General features: G+C 44.4%; 1 protein-coding gene across 14 annotated transcripts in view; it reads left to right on the top strand.

Moving 5' to 3' along the window:
- NCOA2 (nuclear receptor coactivator 2) overlaps nt 1-20,971 on the top strand; it is a 1,057,595-nt gene that overhangs the window by 882,984 nt on the left and 153,640 nt on the right. For 8 of the 14 annotated variants that reach the window (XM_069220308.1, XM_069220312.1, XM_069220309.1 and 5 more), the window contains 2 exons: nt 6,135-6,224; nt 6,896-7,373. In XM_069220308.1, the coding sequence (XP_069076409.1) occupies nt 6,135-6,224; nt 6,896-7,373 (568 nt within the window). The remainder of the gene's footprint in view (nt 1-6,134; nt 6,225-6,895; nt 7,374-20,971) is intronic. The other 6 variants (XM_069220319.1, XM_069220321.1, XM_069220320.1 and 3 more) reach the window with 3 other exon arrangements.

Here is a 20,971-nt window from a genome sequence, read left to right as displayed (position 1 = left end):
GATATACACATCTTACGCACACCGTGGTATACAAACACCCCGCAGTGTGCTGGAAAGAGTCTGCGAGGCCTGGAAGTGCTCGGAAACGGCTGTTAGCCAGAAACAAGGTCTGCTTGCCTTTTGGGGGACATTCGCCTAAATGCCAGTAGCCAGAACATGGCAAGTTGGCTCAGCGTGGAGTTCCTTTCGCCCCAGTGGCTGCGGGCAGTGACAGCCAGTGCCAGTAAGCAACCACCCTAAGTTGCCCACGCAGGCCCGACTTAAAACTCCACTGAGTTGAGGAAATTCCCCTCACTGGCCTCCTACCTGACTCCAGTAACCCCCTGAACAAAAGGAGAGGAGTGGGAAACTTAATGGAATAGGATGTTACCAGAGACCTTTCCCCACCGGTCAGCCCTGCTCCAACACGAACTTCTAAGACTGCTGCATATCCCCTGCGACCGCCAGTCTCCCCTAGGGGTCTTAACACACCAGCACACCCCACCACCCCCTGTTGGCTCTCTGGGAACTTCCCAACCAAAGCCCTAGCTACTCAATTCTTGAATCACCTGCAGGACACCACTGGCTCCCTACTCACCGATAGTGAGAACCGGCTACTAAACGCATCAAGTGCCTATCAAAACATATTCCATCTGGACCAGACAGGGCCTCAAACCCCCTACCCCCCCAAGGCTCTACGGTGTCCTTAACATTGTGGACCAGGTGGGGACTTGCTGGGGAAACCCACCTCTGCTGTCGTACCCACCACCAGATCGCCACCCAACAGACAGTGGCATAGGACAAAAAAAACTTCCATACAACTCACGGGACAGCACGCAGCTCCCTGATGATAAACTTGAAAAAATCCTCGCTGCTGTAGATTGCTCCCACCTATCTATTAATGAAGTTGAGGGTGGGCACCCTGATGACTGAACTCTGAGACGATCGTCCAGACTGTCAGATCAGGTGTCAAGAGGTAAAAAGGAGATGGCGACGCTACATCCCCAGGCAGCAAAAGCCCAGAGAATGCTGTTGAACCTTCAGGCTCCAGTAAAAACCCTAGAGGAATGAGGGGAGGATGCCGAGGGTTGGACTTGAAGAAGCAACATCCGGTTAGTGGGCGTGCCAGAGAGCCTGGAGGGCTGAAACCCAGTGGCAGATGTGGACAACTGGTTCTGCTCCTTCGTTCCCACTTTCAACTTCACCCCGTTTATCTCACCGGAAAGTGCACACAGGGTCCCAACACAGCTGACAGACCCATGGGCACCTCCTCACCCCATGCTGGCTAAACTATTCCATTACCAGGACCAAGACAGGATCTTGTGAGCAGCATGCACAGCTTGCCCCCTCAGCATGAACAGTCAAACTATAATGCTGTTCCCGGACTATACCCCCCACAGTACAGCGATAGAGCCCCTCCTCCTTGAGCACAAAAAAAAAGCTTTGTGAACTGGACATCCAGTATTAACCATGCCTGCTTGCTTCAGGGTGGTCTTGGAGGACAAGTCTCTATTTTTCGCTCATCCCACAGATGTTTTGGGACTGGCTGAACCAGCATCACACCGGCACAACCTTGACAAATTCACAAAGGGCACCTACCAGAACACGGGGAGTGAGAAGACGCTGCAAGAGGAAGGTTACCGCCCCTCCTCCCAAACCCACAAGTCCACCACCCCTGGAACAGCTTATTGGAGACACGTAATACAGAATGTGGCATTGCTGAGAGATCATGCTTGCTCCCCAGATGATCAGAGTCCCCATATCTTCTCCACCAATGATGAATCATCTGCAGCGGATGCCCCTCCCCCCCAACCCCTCTTTGCTTTGACTCCCAATCTCTGCTGCTGGTCATGCCACAAACTTCAGTCACCATAATCTAAACCAGCCATGATACCTTCTGCTCCTCCCAGTGTACTCCCCCCCCCACACCCACCAAATTCAATCATCCGCTGTTTTTTCCCTCCTTCTTCCCTACTCTCCCCTTCACTGTGATATTCCCCAGACATTGGCCCTGGCCGCTATCATCTCTGAACAGACTGGTGACCGCACACATTGATGCTGCTCAGGCTGGTCACCTGGCCAGACTAGAACCCCTTTCAACCCACAAACAGACTAGTAGACAAAGAGAGCCATTTCTCTGTAGTGGAGGGCCGCCTTGGCAGCTCCATACTCCTTTTGGGCATTATCCAGGTTCCCAACACCGAGCATGAGGCCTTCTGGACCACACTATCGCAAACCTATGCACACAAAAGGGGAACCCCAAGGATCCTGGCAGGAGATTACAACTGCTTATTAGACATCTACCTGGATTCTCCTCTCTGTTGCATCCCCACGTTCTCGGGTAGCACAACTTAAACAAATTTCCCCCCCCCCCCCTGCAAAAGAGTCTATTTCATCTACTTAGCAGTGCACGGTCTGTATGTACGCCTCATTTGAATCTTAGTATCAGTCACTCTCCTGGTTGCCGTGTGACGATCAGACTGAGTTGTATGATCTCAGATCATGATGCGTTCATAGTCGAGCTATCATGGAACACCTTGCGCCCCCTGGTACCCAATTGGTGACTATCCAAGGAGTGGAGAATCCTTCCTCCAGGCCTTGCACGCCAAACACATTACTTGCAGTTGAGTGGGGTGCCATCAAGGTGGCCACGTGCGGACAGTGCATGCCAGAAATATTCAGGGGTCTGAAAAAATGATGAAAGAAGAGATAGTTGTGGCCTTGCACTACATAGCCCCCCTGGAGAGTCCTACCCCACTAACGTTATATTAGGCATAGACTGTATAATCCTGGGGAAAATACTGTCCGAACAAAAAGCCCAGATTTTACCAAACCTAGTCCACCCAGATCAAAATGGCTTTGTTCCTGGGCGGAGGATATCCCACAAGATTTGCCATCTCTTCCACCTAATGGACAAATCCCCACTCTGCTTCCCCTATGCTGCTTGCCTCATTCTGGATCTGGAAAAAGCCTTTGATACCCTGGAATGGGACTACCTTTTCCCAGGTGCTCTCCAAATTAGGTGTTGGCAAGCGTCTGTACACAAATACAAAGCTAGTATATACTGCCCCCAGGTCTAGGGGCTAGCTGGGTTGTCTGGTATCTCCAGCGTTCCCTGTGGGGAGAGGCACCAGACTGGGCTGCATCATCTCACTCCTACTATTTGCTCTTGCAATGGAGGCACTTCCTACCAGGCTCCAAACGGAGGGGGAAACTTGGGGAATACCATTGGGAAAACACAACCCACGTTGTCTTCCCTCTATGTGGACGATTTACTACTCTAAATCTGGGAAATCTGCATGGACCTCTCCCCAGTCTACGTCACCATGGGCAATAGCCAGTGTGTTCCCACTGCAGCGATCCTTACCCCCTATTAGGGTCCAAATGGGTTGATGGCCGCTGGAATGGAAAGGTGACACTGTACGATACCTAAGGGTGTAGCCCTATCATTCTCCCATAGACCTCTTCAAAGGCAACCTCAGAGGAGCCTTTACAGTGCTCAAGTCCCAGATTCACTCCTGGAAAACATTTCCATTGGCCGTGACAAGCAAGATAGCAGTCTTGAAGATGATCATACTCCCACTCCTTCTCTACTTCATTATCCCTCTCCAAAGCTTCTTCCAGGACTTCAGAGAGCTCATCTGGGGTAATAAGTGCCACAACATAGCAGTACAGAAATTACAACTACCCCAGGAGTGGGGTGGCCTCTGAGAACCGTCAGTCAAGACCGATTTCTTAGCTGCACAAATCCAATAGGTCTCCCACTGGCTAGCACACTGCAACCTGGCAGAGATGGGGTCGTGGCTGGACCCCTTGTGCGTACCCAGAGTCCACTTCTAATGACAATTGCACATAAATGCATTCTGACGACACTCACTCTAACACTGCACATAACCCCTTATGCACCCGCGTTAACCCTGCAGGGCCTCTCTCATACACCTATCCATGCCCATCCATAGATCTCACACCCTGGCACAACTGCTTCATTTGCACTGTTGATGATCTGCTTTGAGATAGCCAACTCCAACCATTGACCAACTAATTAGCGACTTCACCCTCCGAGGGGTCAATACCTATGGTTCTATCAGCTGCGTTACTCACTCCACACCCAGTGGTCCATCACAGTCACTGATCCTCCTACTCATGCAGTTATCCACTCCCTACTAGCCATGGAAGCAGGCTACCACCTCATAACAAGGCACTACAGGGCCATGAAGTAGCGCCTCGGGGGCCTCACTCACAACCCTCAGGAACAAGTTGGATGTGAACTTTGGGCAATCACTGCACGATACTGAGTGGAAAAGAGCTCTCGAATTCCCTCACAAGGTCTCATGCAATACCTGATTTAAGAGTATTTAATACACTATGCTTCACCTTGCCTTCCTCATGCCACACCAGCGTAACCGCTTTTTCCCCATAGTCCGCCCCAGGTGTCCGATATCTAGAGTTCTCTGCTGACCTCTAGCACATGCTATGGTCTTATCCCTACCTCTCTGATTACTGGCAGGCTATTCATGAAATGCTCTGCCTAGTGATGGAGCTCCCGGACATAATCACCTGGGAAGCTTATGCCCTCGGTATATTGAAACATGAGAAGCGAGTTGCAGTCCGGGCATGCTTCGCAAGCCTGGTGCTACTTTTGCCTAAGCGCTCTATCTCCTTGCACTGGCGATCACCCCAGCCTCCCAAGTTGGAGACCTGAGACAACACAGTGCGAAGCTGGTGGAAGGCAGAGGGGAAGTCCCTGCATTTTGAAGAGGCCTTACATATCGGCAGACTCGCCATCTCCCCAGCGTGGGACGCCCGCCTCGTCCACTTACTATAATGCATCTGCGATGATGACCTACCCCCACAAACCTAGAGCCAAACCCCTCTCTAAGGCCAGGCAAATAAAGAAGTGCCTGTGACACTCATCCTGGTGGTCCACTTGATACAGCTACTTCTAATACTCTATGCTCCTGGAAATGTCCGTCAGCCCCCTTTAGAAGTTGATGCTGAGGCCAGAACACCTTGGGTAGAGCCAAGGCCAGCTCAGACACCTAGACGAGAGACTGCTCTTTGTAGCCTTTGCAAAACTTTACAACACCATTCCATCTCTAAAGCAGGTATAGAAAGATGGATAGTCGGTATACAAATCCAAGTGCATTCAAACTACTATAACAAAGCTTAAAGTCTTACTTGTATGCCCCAGGGCACATTCGGCCCAGAAGAAAGGTGCATCTGTGGCTTTCTTAGGGAACATTTTACTAGCTGACATCTGCAAAGCAGCCATCTTGTCAACCTCACACACTTTCCAGGCACTACTATGGTTGGCCATATAGTTTTAAGGACTTTGTTCCAAATATTTTCATTATTTGCTCGATAGTCCTACTTAGGAATGGCACTGCTTCATAGCCTGTGCTTAGCAATCATATCTAATGCAAAACTTGCTGCAAATGGAAAATGCAACTTACTTTTAAACATCTCTGCGTAACATGTATTGCTCTAGATATACATCTACCCACCCTCCTACCCGAAAGCTGGTGATAAATAAAAAAAGATAACTGCAATTATTTTTTATGAACTCAGTTTACACTGCACAGTAGCCATGATGCACTACGGCAGACTCACTCTACGTGCATTGTAACCCGCTCTGCGAAAAACAATCTAACATGAAGTCTGTGCAAATGCGCATTGTGGGCCGTGGGAGGAGTTACAGTCTATCTTGTGACTCGAAAGACGTCTCCAGTCCAATACTAGATGGCAGGAGTATGCAGAGCATGTGCATGTACAACACTAAGCTCTACGACAGATGCTTACAGGTTAACATTTTGTTTTTATTTTCCGAGCTATCTTCACTAATACTTGTATTTTCCACTTGGCTCAAGTTATGATCTGTACATTATCAAATATACCGTTACGACCATTTACCAATGCTTTCATCATTACTAAAGGAAATGTGGTTCCAGGCTAACACACCTCGTCCTGGGGAGCAAATCCGGGTGGGAAAAAATGTGCATTTTATGTATGAACTGCTGAAATGTGCTGTTCTTCAGAGATTGTGAAAACCTTATTAAAGTGCTAAATATAAACAAAAACATTGATAGTCACCAGGTACTCGGCAACAAACAGCATTAATTTCGAAATTAGCTTATATTATTTTTTCCTTTCTTTAGAACCGTCAACCACAAATAAATCCAATAAACAATGTATCAAACATGAATCTTTCACTTCGGCCAGGAGTACCGACACAGGTGAGGGAGCAGGTACTGTGAATTACACTTTGTAGACACCTTCTCAAAGTTTATGGTTGGGTCTTTTGTCACCAGTTGTCGACATTAAAGTGGAATGTTTACAGTTTTACCAGATAATTTATTCTTAGCCCAAAAATTGTGGGGAAAGTTTCTTCCACGAAAATAGATCCTGTGGTCTGCGCAGATAATTAATGCTGTTTCTTGTAGCCATCAAAGTGTTCCACTGACCCCATGCTATGTGACTCCTATAGCCAATTTGGCTACTGTAGTAAAGAGCACCCTAGATAGCTGTAAGTTGGAAAATCAGGTCTGGTTGAATGTGCCTATACTGGCCTGGGCTATTTTGAGGTGTTGTAAATATTGACTTGGGCATCATATTGAGTTGTTTTGAAGATCAAGCAGACCTTTAACAGGTCAGATGCTATGCAACCGTAAGGGATGGTTCATGTGCGGTTATTGGCTTTGACTGGTTGTAAGAGCAGACTATTGTCGAGTTCTCTCATTGGTGTAAGGAGCCCACATTGATGCTAGTGTGAAGTAGACAAGAAGGAAGGTGCTCAATTAGTTTAGTGAATTGTTCGAGTCTGCTGTGTGGCTGGAAAAATGTTCTAAATGCGTAAAACTGCAATATTGTTTTCAGACAACAAACCTAATGTACATTAATTGTTTTGAACATTTCGCAGGGTCCTATCAATGCACAGATGTTGGCTCAGAGGCAGAGGGAGATACTGAGCCACCACCTGAGACAAAGGCAGTTGCAACAGCAGCAGCAGCAGCAGCAGCAGCAGCAACAGCAGCAGCAACAACAAGTGCAACAGAGGACTATGCTAATGCGAGGGCAGGGCCTGAACATGACGCCCAGCATTGTAGCCTCTGGTGGTATTCCAGCAACAATAAGCAATCCACGGATCCCACAGGCAAATGCACAGCAGTTTCCGTTTCCACCAAACTACGGTACTGGAATTACATCTCCGCCACCTTTCACCAGTCCTTTCTCCCCGGTGTCCCCCAGTCCGGGGTCACATCTCCTTTCTCACAGCTCATTGCATGGCTCCCAGATTAATCTGGCTAACCAGGGGATGATGGGAAACATGGGAGGACAGTTTGGGCCTGTCACGAGTCCCCAAATGCAGCACAATGTCTTCCAGTTTCCCAGCTCAGGTACCACCTTTTCTCTGAGTGCAGGTATTACTTTATGAATGACAGATGTCTATAGTTATATATAGGCTTGCCAGGATCTGCGTACCAAAGACATTTCTCTTACCTGCCTATTTGTATCCAGCAGTATTTGTAAGTACGGATAGGTGCAAACAATGCTCACTCTGGCACTGCCTCCCCACGCATGTTTATTTTTATGCAGATATATGTATGAATATTTATATATTTACATATATTTTCGAACGTCAGTTTCTAAATACTTCATAGCATGGGAAGTGTGAGCTTTGTGCATGTTGTAACCGCATTTAAGTGGTTCATCTGTAAAAGAACGAGACAATTAAGTGTATTAATTTCGTCCCACAGAAATACTGTCCTTTCCTAATCCCACATCACAGAATTTGTCAAGCCTATACATCTATAATAGGCAGTGTCATTCTGTCCATGTATTTAAATAAGCCGTTGTCTGCTTTGCTTTGGGTGCGGTCACTTGTTAGCCATCGTTGGTTGCTTGTTTGTAGTGTTTTTTATGTTCGGTTCTCTGGGTGCTTGGTGGTGCTTATCGTCTGGTCGTTGGATCTAATATTTTTCTACCACCCCTGATTTCTCTCTCCCCGCTTCCTGGAGTGAAATTCTTTTCCAGGCACTAACCTCTTACTGTATGTAGCCAAAAAGTATGTGATGCAGTGTTGTGCAGCAGTCATGCCGTCTGTCTGTCTTTGCGTTTCTCATTTAAAATATAGCTTTAGCATGCTAGCTTTGTTTTTATCCCAACAGTGGAACAATTTGTTTTAGTTGCAGTTTACAGTGTTTGGTGATGCAGTGTAGCAGGAATATTTTTTGTAATAGATTGCTGGTACTGCACACCTATATGTTTTCGGATGGAGTAATAGAATCGTGTGAACACACATAGAAAGCTAAACCGATTTAAAGAGTGACCTTAGTGCTCAAGAGATTAGCAAAGTCTTGTCACTTAAACTGAAGAACACTTAACTGATAGATCAGTGTCCCATATTCTGGTATATTTACCTACTGACTTAATGTGCAGTGTATGTGAATACTGATTTTTTTAAAGGCATTTTAAGTTCAATCTTTCAAACAAATGAGAATTTAGAGATTTACATTAAAACATATTACATCTGTGTGCTAGAAAAGATATGTATTAATGAAATTTGCATGACTAAAAGTGCATGGTAAGAAAGTTTCCGTAAATCGGAAAATTTATTTAAAATGTCCAACCCTTAACTAAAATTATAACGTACAGGATTTGCAGTTAACAAGTTGGTTATTGCAATCACTGACTAAATCTGATAAATGAACTGGCAATTTTCACTCGACCTCAAATATGAACTTAACAGGTTACCTGTGATATCAGATCTTGCCTCAAATTCTACACCTCCGTAATGCTGTGCAGTGGTGAGCATCAGTATTAGCATATAGCATCAGAAAAATGACCTTTCTTCTGGTTAATCAAAGCTAATTCACGTGTTTCACAAACCTTTATGAATTGACACTAGCTTTAACTTGAACGTGTTGTTTCTGTATTGGTTCTCATATTTGTGCATAGCTTACTTTTCTAAACTTCTGTTTACTTTTAATTTTCAGGTGAGAATTAGAGCTGATACTGTTGGATATGTGATTTGAGCAAACTCTCTCATGCTCTTTTCCCACGTTTCTCTTCCAAGAAATATCAATTTTCTTGTTATGAAAAACATTTGTATAGTATAGTTCGAAGCACTGTATCCCAGCAATAACCCCAGAACACACTTGTTTTGTGCGCAGGGAGTTATGCACAGTAGTAATTTGGCGTTCTGTTGAGTACCTTTGTAAATGGTAATCTGATGTGAAAACTTCAGCAAGAATTTTAGAATTGTTTGCTTGTTGACCAACAGGACCAGTATAAAAAGAATCCACACTGTGGAAAACTCAAACTTTTCAAGAAAACGTGATAGTGGGGGTTGTTCGAGATGTGGTCAAGGTCATAATTCCCATTTCCCCCAACCTGGATCATCCGTCATGAAATTGTAATTCATAATCCTCAACACTTAAATGTCCCCTCCCTTAAGAAGATCCAGGAGCACCTTTGCAGGACATATCTCTTAATGCCTTTTTATAAATATACATCTATATTGTTGCTGCAGTCCTAGAATAAAAATGTGTTTTGATTTAAAAAGAAACAAGTTACTAACTTTAATGTCATTGGTGTAAAACCAAATGCTTTAAAAACACTTTCTTGGGACATCTTTAAAGGGAAATAAGAAAAGAGGAAAATGTAGCAGAAAATACAACAGCACCTATAAGCTGAACTTGTTGCTTTCTCTTTAATGGAGCCTGAAACAATCCTCATCATTCCCTGCACTACTAGTTTTCTGATTATTGGGATTCAGATACTATAACTAGGTCTGTACTTTTTCACTTTCCTGAAAGGAACAGTCGACCAGATAGCATTATTTGTTCACTTCCGATGTTCTGAGACAAAAGTGCTTGTCACTCGTTTTCTGGCTGAAAATCATTTAATTGTTTTACTTTGTACATTTGTGTACCAACAGGTATGGATTCTATGCTTAAGTACCCCTTCTTTGGGTAGAAAAAAAGCCAAGAAAGACCCCTAAGCACTTGGTGTTGCCTATTCCTGAGCCATTCATACTGCACAGAAGTCTAATGTGTGCCTGAATAAATGCCTGAATAAATCAACCATCCTTAACGTCAGAGAATTAGTCTGTAAAGGATGCTAGAAGATGCCAGGAGACTGCAGAAGCATAGTGGCTGGGCTTGGTTTTCAGGAGAGCTCTCTTCTTTCACTATCCGCTTTTCTCCCCCTCTCAGCAGTAGATAAAAAGAAAGATGCTGAGATGTAAAACGTCATAATTCCCTTCCTTCAGCTTCAGGAGGCTTGATGTCAGGGAGAGGCATACTAGTGAGTTGCTCACTATCAAGAGCAAAGATGATGAGTACCAACAGTTTCGAGTAAAAAATAACCCCCTCCATCAAAGGCAGGTTCTACAGTGAGACAATATACATCTGTGAAACATTCAGTGTTGATCAGACCATGGATAGTGAAGCTTTTAACTAGCTAAGACTTAAGAGTCCGGCTATTCTCATGAATACTGTCAGCCTAGGAGGACGACTTCATCCTTTGTCATCCCAGATCTCCCTTTGGATCCATCTCTCAGTGTACCACATTCACTCTCCAAAAAGGGACAAATTAAAATGCTTCTCCAGAAACCTCACCTGCAAGAAGGGCGCAACTCCAGAGAAGTATTTGTAATGCTACTTCTAAATGCTGATTTGTCACCTTTAGAATATTTCTATGCTCCAGACTAGATGTTGAGATTTTTTTCAGCAATGCTCCCCACATGCCTGGAAGTTGATTCATATAGTTCAGTGGTAACTTTATTCCCCCTCAGAAGTGACAGAGTGGGCATGCGTATATGCACCATGCCTGCATGCTGACATCAGTTCCTTCCTTTCTGTCCCATTGCAAGCTAATCTGGAGCTCTGCTCCCACCTTTTGTCGTTTTACCAACCACTCCAAAATTCATTACTGACTGTGTGCCAAGGAAGATGTCTCCCCAGAAAATACCAGTATTCAAGCCATGGCACAACCTCAGTGAATAGATGTCTGTCACAGAGCCTCCCAGTGTGGGACCATGGTGCTAGTGCTCAAGTGTTGAATTAATGCAAGAATTGCACCCGAAAGTGAGCTGGGAGCGGTAGCAGGGATGTAGCTTCGCGGGGGGGCTGTTTGGGGGTGGTACATTCCCCTAATGTATTTTCTGGAAAATAGTTAGGTACAGGTGCTTTCAGACTGGTCTGGTGAGGCGCCTACTGGATTGCACAAGGAATTTTCACATAAACACAGCCAAAAATGCACACACTCTCTTCCTCTCTGCTTTGAAAGTCTTCAAAAAATGTTGGTTATTTTTCAGAATATTGTTTTTTCTCCCACTTAATACCCCTACAAATCCCCTTTTGTCTCCCTTTCCACTGCCCCTTCAGCCCCTCTGATGTGCCCTGCTTGTTGTATAATGTCAAAATACATTATACGCGAGTGTGACTGTTGGAAAATCTGAAGCTCACAACGCTCCTAACATTACTGACCAAGCTACTCCCCTGAGCGGTAGGTTAAGTTTTGTAACTGACCTTAAGAAGAAATCTTGTTAGAAACAGAGGTTCGAGTCCAAGTCATGGGCCTGACTCTGCTTGAAGTCTCATTACTGCTCTTATTCTTCCGGGAGTCAAAAATATACCCACTGCTTAAGAAAAGCAGAACAGGACTTGGCCCGAATCTGATACTCAGTCTGGTGAAATGTCACAAGGATGCCCCTCGAAGGGTCTGGTGTCTTCGAATTCCAAGTCTGTCCTGGCATGCCCCACATTTTCAAGGCTGTTGTCAACAACAAACATTGATCTCATAGGACACTGTGCTACTAATTTTCAGGATCCTACCACCTTCCTCTGGCACACCTTCAAAGACCCCATAGCGGCATAGGTCCCCAATTAGAATTCCACCAGAGGGCATGACTACAGCTGCCCCTCTCCTCACCAACCTGTACCAAGGCAGGTCCCGAACTTCTCTCCAGCCCCAGGGTCCATGCCAGTTCCTTCTTTGCCAATGCAGATTCTGCAAGTACCAGAGCTAATCACTTTACTGGTCTCTGACCTCAACCCAAAACGTACTGTGAAGAATCCAAGGAGCAGCCCATTGTTTTACAGTCAAACAAATAATCTCTGATTTGGTGTTAGATGTGGTCCAGGGCATAGCTGATATCCCTCATGACACTGATGACGACGAGGACATGGACAATCTACTCCCTCATTAGACTGACGAAGGCCTGTACTTAGACTTGAGCATGTCAGTAGCTAGATACTTTACCAGAGACAGTTCGGGACATGCCACCTGGTCCAATAATGGAAGAAAGTGTCTCTTTTGTTGTAGTAGTGTGGAAATTAGCAGAAGTGTTATACTTGCAATTACCTACTCTTTAAACCATGGCCAGTTTGACTGGAATTCATCAACCAGTTCCAAATTAATCGAAGCCACTGTTAAAATTTATCGAGGAATCAACGGACACTCATGTTCACTTGGTCTAAGCACTCTACATGCCTGAAAATGCTTTTTGTGCCCCAAGTGGAAACCCATCACATCAGACCAATGGATCTTGCGAAGTCCTCAAAGGTGCTACGCCCTGCCTTTCATTTTGTTCACACCTCTTATTACCCCCACACCAGAGGCGTGCCTTTATCTGGATGCAAAAAGTCAATCACCTCTTGGTCAATGGTGACATTGAACATAATATCTCTTGAAATTTCTTTTCTAAATACATGCCTTTATCATGGATGCAGTCATAGAATAGAATGTTATTTTAATTTTAAAAGAAACAAGTTCTTGGTACTAGACTCGGAGAAGGGCAGGGGCGATAGTCACTTTATTTCCACATTCGGAGAAGAACACAGGCCTTAGGTCTATACTATACATCTGGTCATATAATTCCTCTCTGAAGGAAAAATTAACAGTGCTTCAGACAAAGGCTGCGTTCTTGAGCTCCTTGAGTTTTTCCATCAATGACCCGAAGTCCCATGTGAGCCCTACGCAGAGGATTCCCTTCGTAGAGGGTATCCTGCATATGGTAGGGTTCAAGTCCTTTCCACCATCTGGACATTGAGTATCAGCCCAATGTTTTGTCTCTTTCCGGAGTTTTGATGAAGATGGTTCTGAGGATTGGACTTACGACTTTGTGAGTTCATTTCATCCAACACACCAGATGGCTCATGCGGGCCCTGCAATTAAACCTAAAGGTTTACTAGTCAAAGTATTGTGGTTGCCTCTCTAAACTTGTAAGAGATGACTCTTTCTAAGAGGCATCTGTGGGAGGTAGAGTTTGGGTGTCTCTGGTTTCTAGTGGAGAGCCACCTCTGCATCAACTGTATTGAGCTTTTCTCATTCCGCCTGGCACTCAAAACCTTCCTTAAAAGCATCAAGGTATGCTGGTACAGGTTCTTACAGACAACATAACTGCATGTGGTACTGCAGCAAGTATAGGTGAAAGGCTGTGTCCTCGATGCTTTGCTGGGGGCCTTACGTATGTGAAGGTGACTGGACCAGCAGAAGATAGTTTGGTGGCCCATCACCTAGCAGGATACCTGAAGGCCCGAGCAGATAAACTGAGCAAACATCTGCTTATGGACCATGAGTGGGCTGTCTCTGGCGGTGCAGGAAATCTTCAGTCAATGGGGCATCCCTTGGCTAAATCTACATACAAAGCAATTGTGGCTGTGTAGAGGAAAGAGCGCACTGTCCAAAGATGAGCTATTGCTTTCTTAGAAAGTCCATAATGACGTAGAACGATGGAGGGAGTGCTCAAAGTGGTAATGCACCCAGCCACAGAGTGCGTGAACTGTCACCTCGAAAGGGTTCCAGTTAAAAGAAGCAGAGAAGGAAAACCACGGCACATCCCAAACAGTTATAATGTTCCAGTTTATTCCTTGTAATGTCCTTAGATGAAACAATGGTATCTGGCCCAAACTGGCATAGTTACACGAACACTGTGGCACATTATAACTGTTTGGGATGTGCCGTGGTTTTCCTTCTCTGCTTCCTTGGCTAAATCTGTTCACCACTGTGCAGTGTCAAAACTTCTGCACACTTGTGTTTCCTCAAAAAGGCGATAGGACATGGATCTTCTGTACACATTCGCGCTGCTCCTCTCCTGCCTCGAGTCATGAATAAAGTCAGGACAGTCTACCACTAAGCCATCTTAATAGCCCTGAAGTGGGCCAGGGGATCGTGGTATGTAGAACTGCTGATCTAGACATTTTATCCAATCTGTCTATCTGTTCAGATCTCCATAAACCACACCAGCTTCATTGGAGATTGAGTGGCAATGTCCATCCACGAAATCCATCTACACTGGCTGTTGGGAAAAGGATGTGGCTTAGTGTGGGGTCCATCAACTTGACCCTCTGAACCCCATACTTTCTGAGGTAGATTGTGTAGTCGTTGGCTTAGAACAGCCTTGCAATAGGCAAAGTGAAGAGTTACTTTTTAGATGTTTTGGCCTTTTTTTGTTTCCCTGATCATCCCAATCCCTTTAAGTTACTGTGTCACGTAGGCTCTCATTATTCTAATGAAACTACTGGATTTGAGCGGCAGAATCACATGGGGTGTGGGGGACTGAGTCTAACCCACTACAGGTGATACCCGTCGGCCTAATCCAGGTTTTGCTCCGGCTAACTAGCAGTGCCTCATCTCCACCCAAAAGCAGGGATGATGGGGCAGCTGAGCGCATGACACAATTGACTCCTCAGGGAACTCGTGGTCACTCAGATTGTAAGGATGTGTATGTTTCTACAAATACTAGAGACAAAGCGTTACCACGTGTACCTGCAGCCCATGTAACTGCAGCCTTGAGAAAAGCAGAGTGAAAGAAATGTCTTGTATAAGAACGCAGTGCTGACCTAGGCAAAGAACAGCTAGATAGAGAAAAATAAAATAAGACCGCAAATGTGCCTATTGTTAAAATAATAAACAAAGCTGTATAAAATATACCAAGGTAAAGTGCACAGCGACAGGCCTAGTTTGCTAAAATAACGTGTATGGAGCTGTAACTAAAAATGGCTACACAACATCCTCCCCTTGCCGGTTCAGAGGTGGTTCAAAGCCTAATTATGTATAAAAGCTACTAAAACTCAACCTAAAATATATATGTAAGAATGTCAATAAATTTAAAGAGACACATGAGCATGTGTAAACAGGACAATTTAAAAATGTTAACTGGCGTAAAAAAGGCCGAATTTCAAGAGTCAGAGTCATTTTGGAAGTTGCCAGTTGAATCCGGGATAATTGAAGACCAGAAATCTTCTACTTCGGCAGGTGGTAATGTAGGAAATTCATCGCCAAGGAAAACCAAGGCATTCCGTGGTGTGCCCAATAATGAGTTTAGAGCTGCATCCACGAAGGGCAACTCATAAGCAGCTTCCCGTAGCAAACGCACCCTCAGTGCGCATGTCTGGTAATGAGCCCTCAGCGAGAACATCAACAGATCAGCGCCTAATGAAAGCAAGTGCTGTGAAGAAAGACCGATTTTCAGTGCATGTTCAAACGAGCACCAGTGGCACCGAAACATGGGCTGCACACAATGCAAAACTGGTCTGAATGACAGAGACCAGTCACACTCCAATTGCTCCAGGAGTGATGCTCCAAAGTATTGAATCGCGCGTTCACGACACAGCTGCACTGGTGGGAGCGCTTTCATTCCTCCTTGTTGCGGCGGGACAGCCATTGCACAGAAAAAGTAGCAATAGCAAAATGCCACCTATTATAGCCAAAGTTATTAGAAATCCCCCGAAAATACTGGAGACTATTGAGTGGATGGCTGAATGTATTAAACCGAATATAGAGGAGAAGATGTGAACGAAACCAGAACCAACTGCCTTAATGAAATTTGCGATTCCAGAAGTACTGGATGCATTAAATACCGTCCCACGAGCTCACTAAAGTGTCTCGAAAAGTTGGTACTTAAAAGGGACTGTGTCTCTGCTGATGACCTTGCCACCTGAAGCGCATAGGTCTTGTGTGCAGATGTAGAAGCGCCACATGTTTTTGGAACAATAAAGCCTTGAGTCTGCTCAACTTTTCAAAATTCACATTAGAAGTAGCAATATGGGGCCAAATCTCAGCTACTCTCTGTCTTGTGGGAGGAAAAAGTACATTCCCGCAGCATGTAACAATTTTAGAGATTGAAACAACAAACTATTCCGTCTCGCATCCCACAACAAATTTCAATATTAAGGAGAACGTAGCTGCCATTTGAGAGCACCTGGAACACCGGTCTAATCAAGGGGACTGGAACTCCCTTCAGATAACAAGCCAAGTTTTCTGCCAAAGCGTTCCACACCCCGTGCAAGGACAGCTGTTTACAAACCATCAAATGGCTGACAGAAGTCTTGCATTCACTACTGCTGAGAAAGACCTCTTTCATGCCTGTTAGAAATGGGGTCTTTGGATGGCAGTCAGGTTACCCCCGGTCCAAGCAAGGACCCTCACTCTAGTCAGGGTAAGTCACACACAAACCAAATTATCCTGTGCCAACCCTCTGGTAGCTTGGCACTGAGCAGTCAGGCTTAACTTTGAAGGCAAAGTGTAAAGTATTTGTGCAGTAGCACAGTATAGCACCACAAAAATACACCACACAGTGTTGAGAAAAATATATAATATTTATCTGATAAGATGCAGGTCAAAACGATTAAAATGCAATAAGTATATGTTAAGATATCACTGTAAAAGTGATGTAAAGTTTCTTAAGTCTTTTAAAAGCAATAAATATCTCTTTCAAGCACAAAGTACCTGGTTTGCGTGCAAAATCTCCGCAAAGAACCGCAGAGGAGGAGATGCATGGAAATAAAGGGGGTGTGCGTTGATTTCACGGGCTGCACACGGCGATGCGTCGCTTAGTTTTTACTCAAGGGTGGCTGTGCGTCGATTTCCGGCACTTGGTCGTGGATCCTCTTCAGGTTGCACAGTTTTCGGATGCCCCGGGACGATGCGTGGATTTCCTGCGCTGGCAGGATGCAGTCACAGGGGCTGCGCCGTTCCGGTGGGCGTTGCATGGAAATTTCTACCGCGCGGCAAGCGCTGCGTCGATTTCTCTCTGGAAGACGGGCTGCATCATTCCGGCTCGGCTGTGCGTCGATCCAGTGGGCTGTGCATCGAATTTCCAGTCGCTATGCTGGCGCTGTGTCGATCTTCTCGTTGCGAAGTTGGCCTGTCTCTTTCCGGTTCGGCATGCAGTGAATTTTTCACCGCAGTGCATGCTGTGCATTGTTTCTGGCAGGCTGTGCCTCAATTTTCGCCGCACAACGAATGTTTGAAGTGTCCAACCCAACTGCATAATGGACCTTAGTTCACTCTGTCCATGGTGTAACTAACACATATCACTTTGTGTTATGTCTATTGCAGAAGAAACAATGTTGTTTAGGGTGTATATCCGGTCGGAAAGGTATTAATCCCCCTATCTACAACAGCTAATGCCTTCTGTAAGTTTTCCTGATCTATTTGCCTTAACCGGACAGCAGCTTCTTGTTGGGAAAGCTTCCAAATTTCTTTATATACTGCATATAAGAAGCGCTTTCTGCGTTGTTTTCTGGGGCCTAACAGGAAGTCCTGTAGATCAGTGTTATTAGACACGAGGCTGATGTGTTCTCTAACAGCAGCTAGTCAGGAACTCTTCAACCATTGCTAAAATAGTTTCCCTACACTGTATGTTGTTACAATACCCGCATGTTTGGATGACACATTGCAAGGGTCCGGCCTACTTGTTCTAAAAAAAAAAAAAAAAAACGTGGAGTTTATAAAATGTTTATAACACCGATTGGTATTTATTGGCCACAATAACCACCTGACAGGATATGCCAGTGAAGCATTAAACATGCCATTCTGGACCCATTCATCGAGCTGATCTTCAGTTACATTTATATACTTTTGCCATTTGTGAAATAAATTTTGCAGGAATACTGGACACATTCAAATCCTTAATTTTTGCTAAGCCTAAGTAGCTTGTTTGTTGTACAGTTTCATTTAAAAACTATAATGAACAGTTATCAGACATGCTCTAAATAAAGCTTCCTTCCCCCCTATTTGCCAATTTCTTGTTCCCCACACACTTTTTAAGTCAGTCGATTCAGCCAATATTCATAGACTTCTATAGCCAACCGGGAAACAAAGGAATACGAATGAATGAATTTCGTATCTGTCAATAATATATGTACATTTTCCATTGATGGCAATTTAAGATAATCTGACTCAGCATTTTTAACATTGTTCCCAGAAAAATATAGAAACTTTTCAGAATGTTTTAGAACTCCCTTGTGGTAGAGTTGGACAATGCTTCCATTGTATGTAATTGAAAATAGTCTTTGGGGTACTGTGCTCTGTGAATGAAATGGTGCCCATAATAATTATAGCAAAACAGATCACCATAATTCTCTTTAGATTTATAAACATCTTCACTTTCAAATACAGTGAAATACTGCAATTTATTAATCATAGAATCAACTGTTTTCACATCCCAGTCATCAGAAACAACTATGATTAATATGACATCGTTCATTGAAAGTTTAAACACATATGGCATTTGAATGACCTCTGTGGGGCCGTATATATCAAATGTGACTTTATCCCAAACAATACCATCAGGAATTAGTATAGTGGAAATGTTCACGAAAAACAAGTCTCTGCGGACCTTTTGAGAATTAAAATGAGGTTTTAGGACCTCATCCACCAGTTGAACTGTTGATCTTTCAGGACGAAAATGACCATGTATTAATAGAAAGAATGTTATGACAAAGCCAATCCAAAGGAAGAAAGCTAATAGTCAAGGAAAGCCACAGATAGTTCCATGGGAAAATAAAGTAATTTGTTTTAAGCCAGTTTATCAGCCTGCATGTTTTTGGCAGTTCAGATGTAGAAGAGGCAAATGAGTCAGAGAAAGTGTCATTCACGTCGGCGAAGTATCCAGAAACAGTTTGTGCAAAAGCTGGGGCTGTATTTGTGGAAGGAGAACTGGTAGGGGTCTCCCACGGTGGTTCATAGTAAATGACGCCATCTGTCTGTGTTGAAGTTGTGTCAAATCGATCAATAATTTCTGTATTGTTTGTTGTAACAGATGTTAGTGGAACTAATGCCAAGATAATTTTCCACCCTACCCAAGTTCGAAGAGGTGTCAGCGTTGCTGCTCAAAACTTGTAGAGGGACTTCTTGACCAGTTATGAGAGGGATTCAGGAACTACTGGCTGCTCCTCTTGGCCTGCTGTGCAGGATCGGCCACATGGTGTAACTTGACATTGTCAATAGATACAAAGCGATTTTCTTTAGCACCACGGCGGTACAATGACTGTTCTGGTACCGTGTATTCCCAGGACTGGGACTGGTACACGATAAGAAGGGGTGAACTCCTTTTTCACAGCGACCTTTTCATGTATTAGATCCCCAACTTTTGGAATCCAGCCAGTAGGAGTTATTGGTACATCCTTAATTCCGGTGGAGGCAGCAGTGGCAGATGCGTTGTTGTCACGGAACTGTTGTAATTCCTGCAGTGACATGTTCATTTATGTCAAAATGTGTTTCTGCTGCCTCCACACCAGGACCATCAAGATCTGGAACATACATTTGAATTCCAAACAGGCACTCGTATGAAGTACGACCCCCCAGGGACCTTCTTGGCAGATTAAGTGCTCTCTGGACTCCATACAGGTGATTAAGCCAACTATGACCCGTACCTAAGACTCTGGCTGTTAAGGATTGCTTTAAATCACGGTTTCATCGCTCCACAACACTATTTCTCCCGGGATGAAATGGAGACAAGTAATCAAGTGGTTAGAGTGGAAAGCCGCAACTGCATATGTGCCGATAATGACTTGCAAAATCTTTAATAACAGTCCGAGCGTCAGCCGAGCATTGTGGCCACACCCATATAAATCTAGAGCAAGAGTCAACACCGACTAAAATGTATTTGTATGCACTGTCCGGTGTTGGGGGACCTCAATGGTCCATTTAGCAAGAAATGCTAAATGATTGGGCAGCCGAGCGCATGACACTGTGGACTCATCAGGGAAATTGTGGTCACTCAGATCGCATCAGTTTCTCTCAGTTACATTAGTCTCACATATACAAGGACAATCAGAGGCACCATATCTTTCAATAAGATTTTAATGAAGCAATTGCATCTTAGATAATACAAAATGTACTGCAATAACCAGGAAGATGAAGCATGACAAGATTAAAATTGTGACAAGGAGAGTAAAGCATAAAAATAACGCTACCATGTTGTCACTAAAGTCAATAGACTAATTCCTACCTAGGCTAAATTAGAGCACAGCATGTTAAGCTCTAGTTCTGCCCTTCAGGGTCCCCTGGGAAGACATCATCCCTCAGACCTGAGCAAGAGGCCTGTAGCCTACAGAAGCAGCTGTAGCAAAGCGTTCAGCAATCAGCATGCAGTCGTGGTCATCTGGCTGTAATCTCCCTTGAACGTGTATGGGACAGAGAAATGTTTTATAATAAAACAGCTGATATTCTGAGAAAATGTCCCTACATAAGGATGTGTATGTTTCTATGATCACTACAGTCAAAGCGTTACCACATTTACTGGCAACCTGTCTTACTGCTGCTTTGAGAAAAGCAGAGTGAAAGAAATGCAATGCTGACCTAGGCAAAGACAGCTAGATAGAGAAAAATAAAACAAAACCACAAATGCGCCTATTGTTAAAATAATAAACGAAGCTGAATAAAATATATTTAGATTAATATGCACAAGGGCAAGCCTAGTTTGCTAAAATAAAGTGTATGGAGCTATAACTAAAAATGGCTACACAACAACTGGTTGTGATTTGCTTTCTGAAGACCCTGACTCTTATGTTCATCATGACTCATTGGGACCAATATCAAGTCCTGATATTTAAGTTCACAAAAGAGGAAGAAAAAGACTTACAGGAACCACGTCTCCAGGACATAGGCAGGAGGAATCGGGTAATGAGACCTGTAAGGTGAGTCAGTCTGAAGGAGTGAATCAGGGTGTAAAAACTAATGGAAAAACACAGGGAGCACA

The sequence above is a fragment of the Pleurodeles waltl genome, chromosome 2_2, assembly GCF_031143425.1.
Source record: "Pleurodeles waltl isolate 20211129_DDA chromosome 2_2, aPleWal1.hap1.20221129, whole genome shotgun sequence".
NCBI lineage: Eukaryota > Metazoa > Chordata > Amphibia > Caudata > Salamandridae > Pleurodeles > Pleurodeles waltl.
The sequence above is the reverse complement of the archived record's forward strand: the minus strand, read 5'-3'. Positions and strand labels throughout refer to the sequence as shown.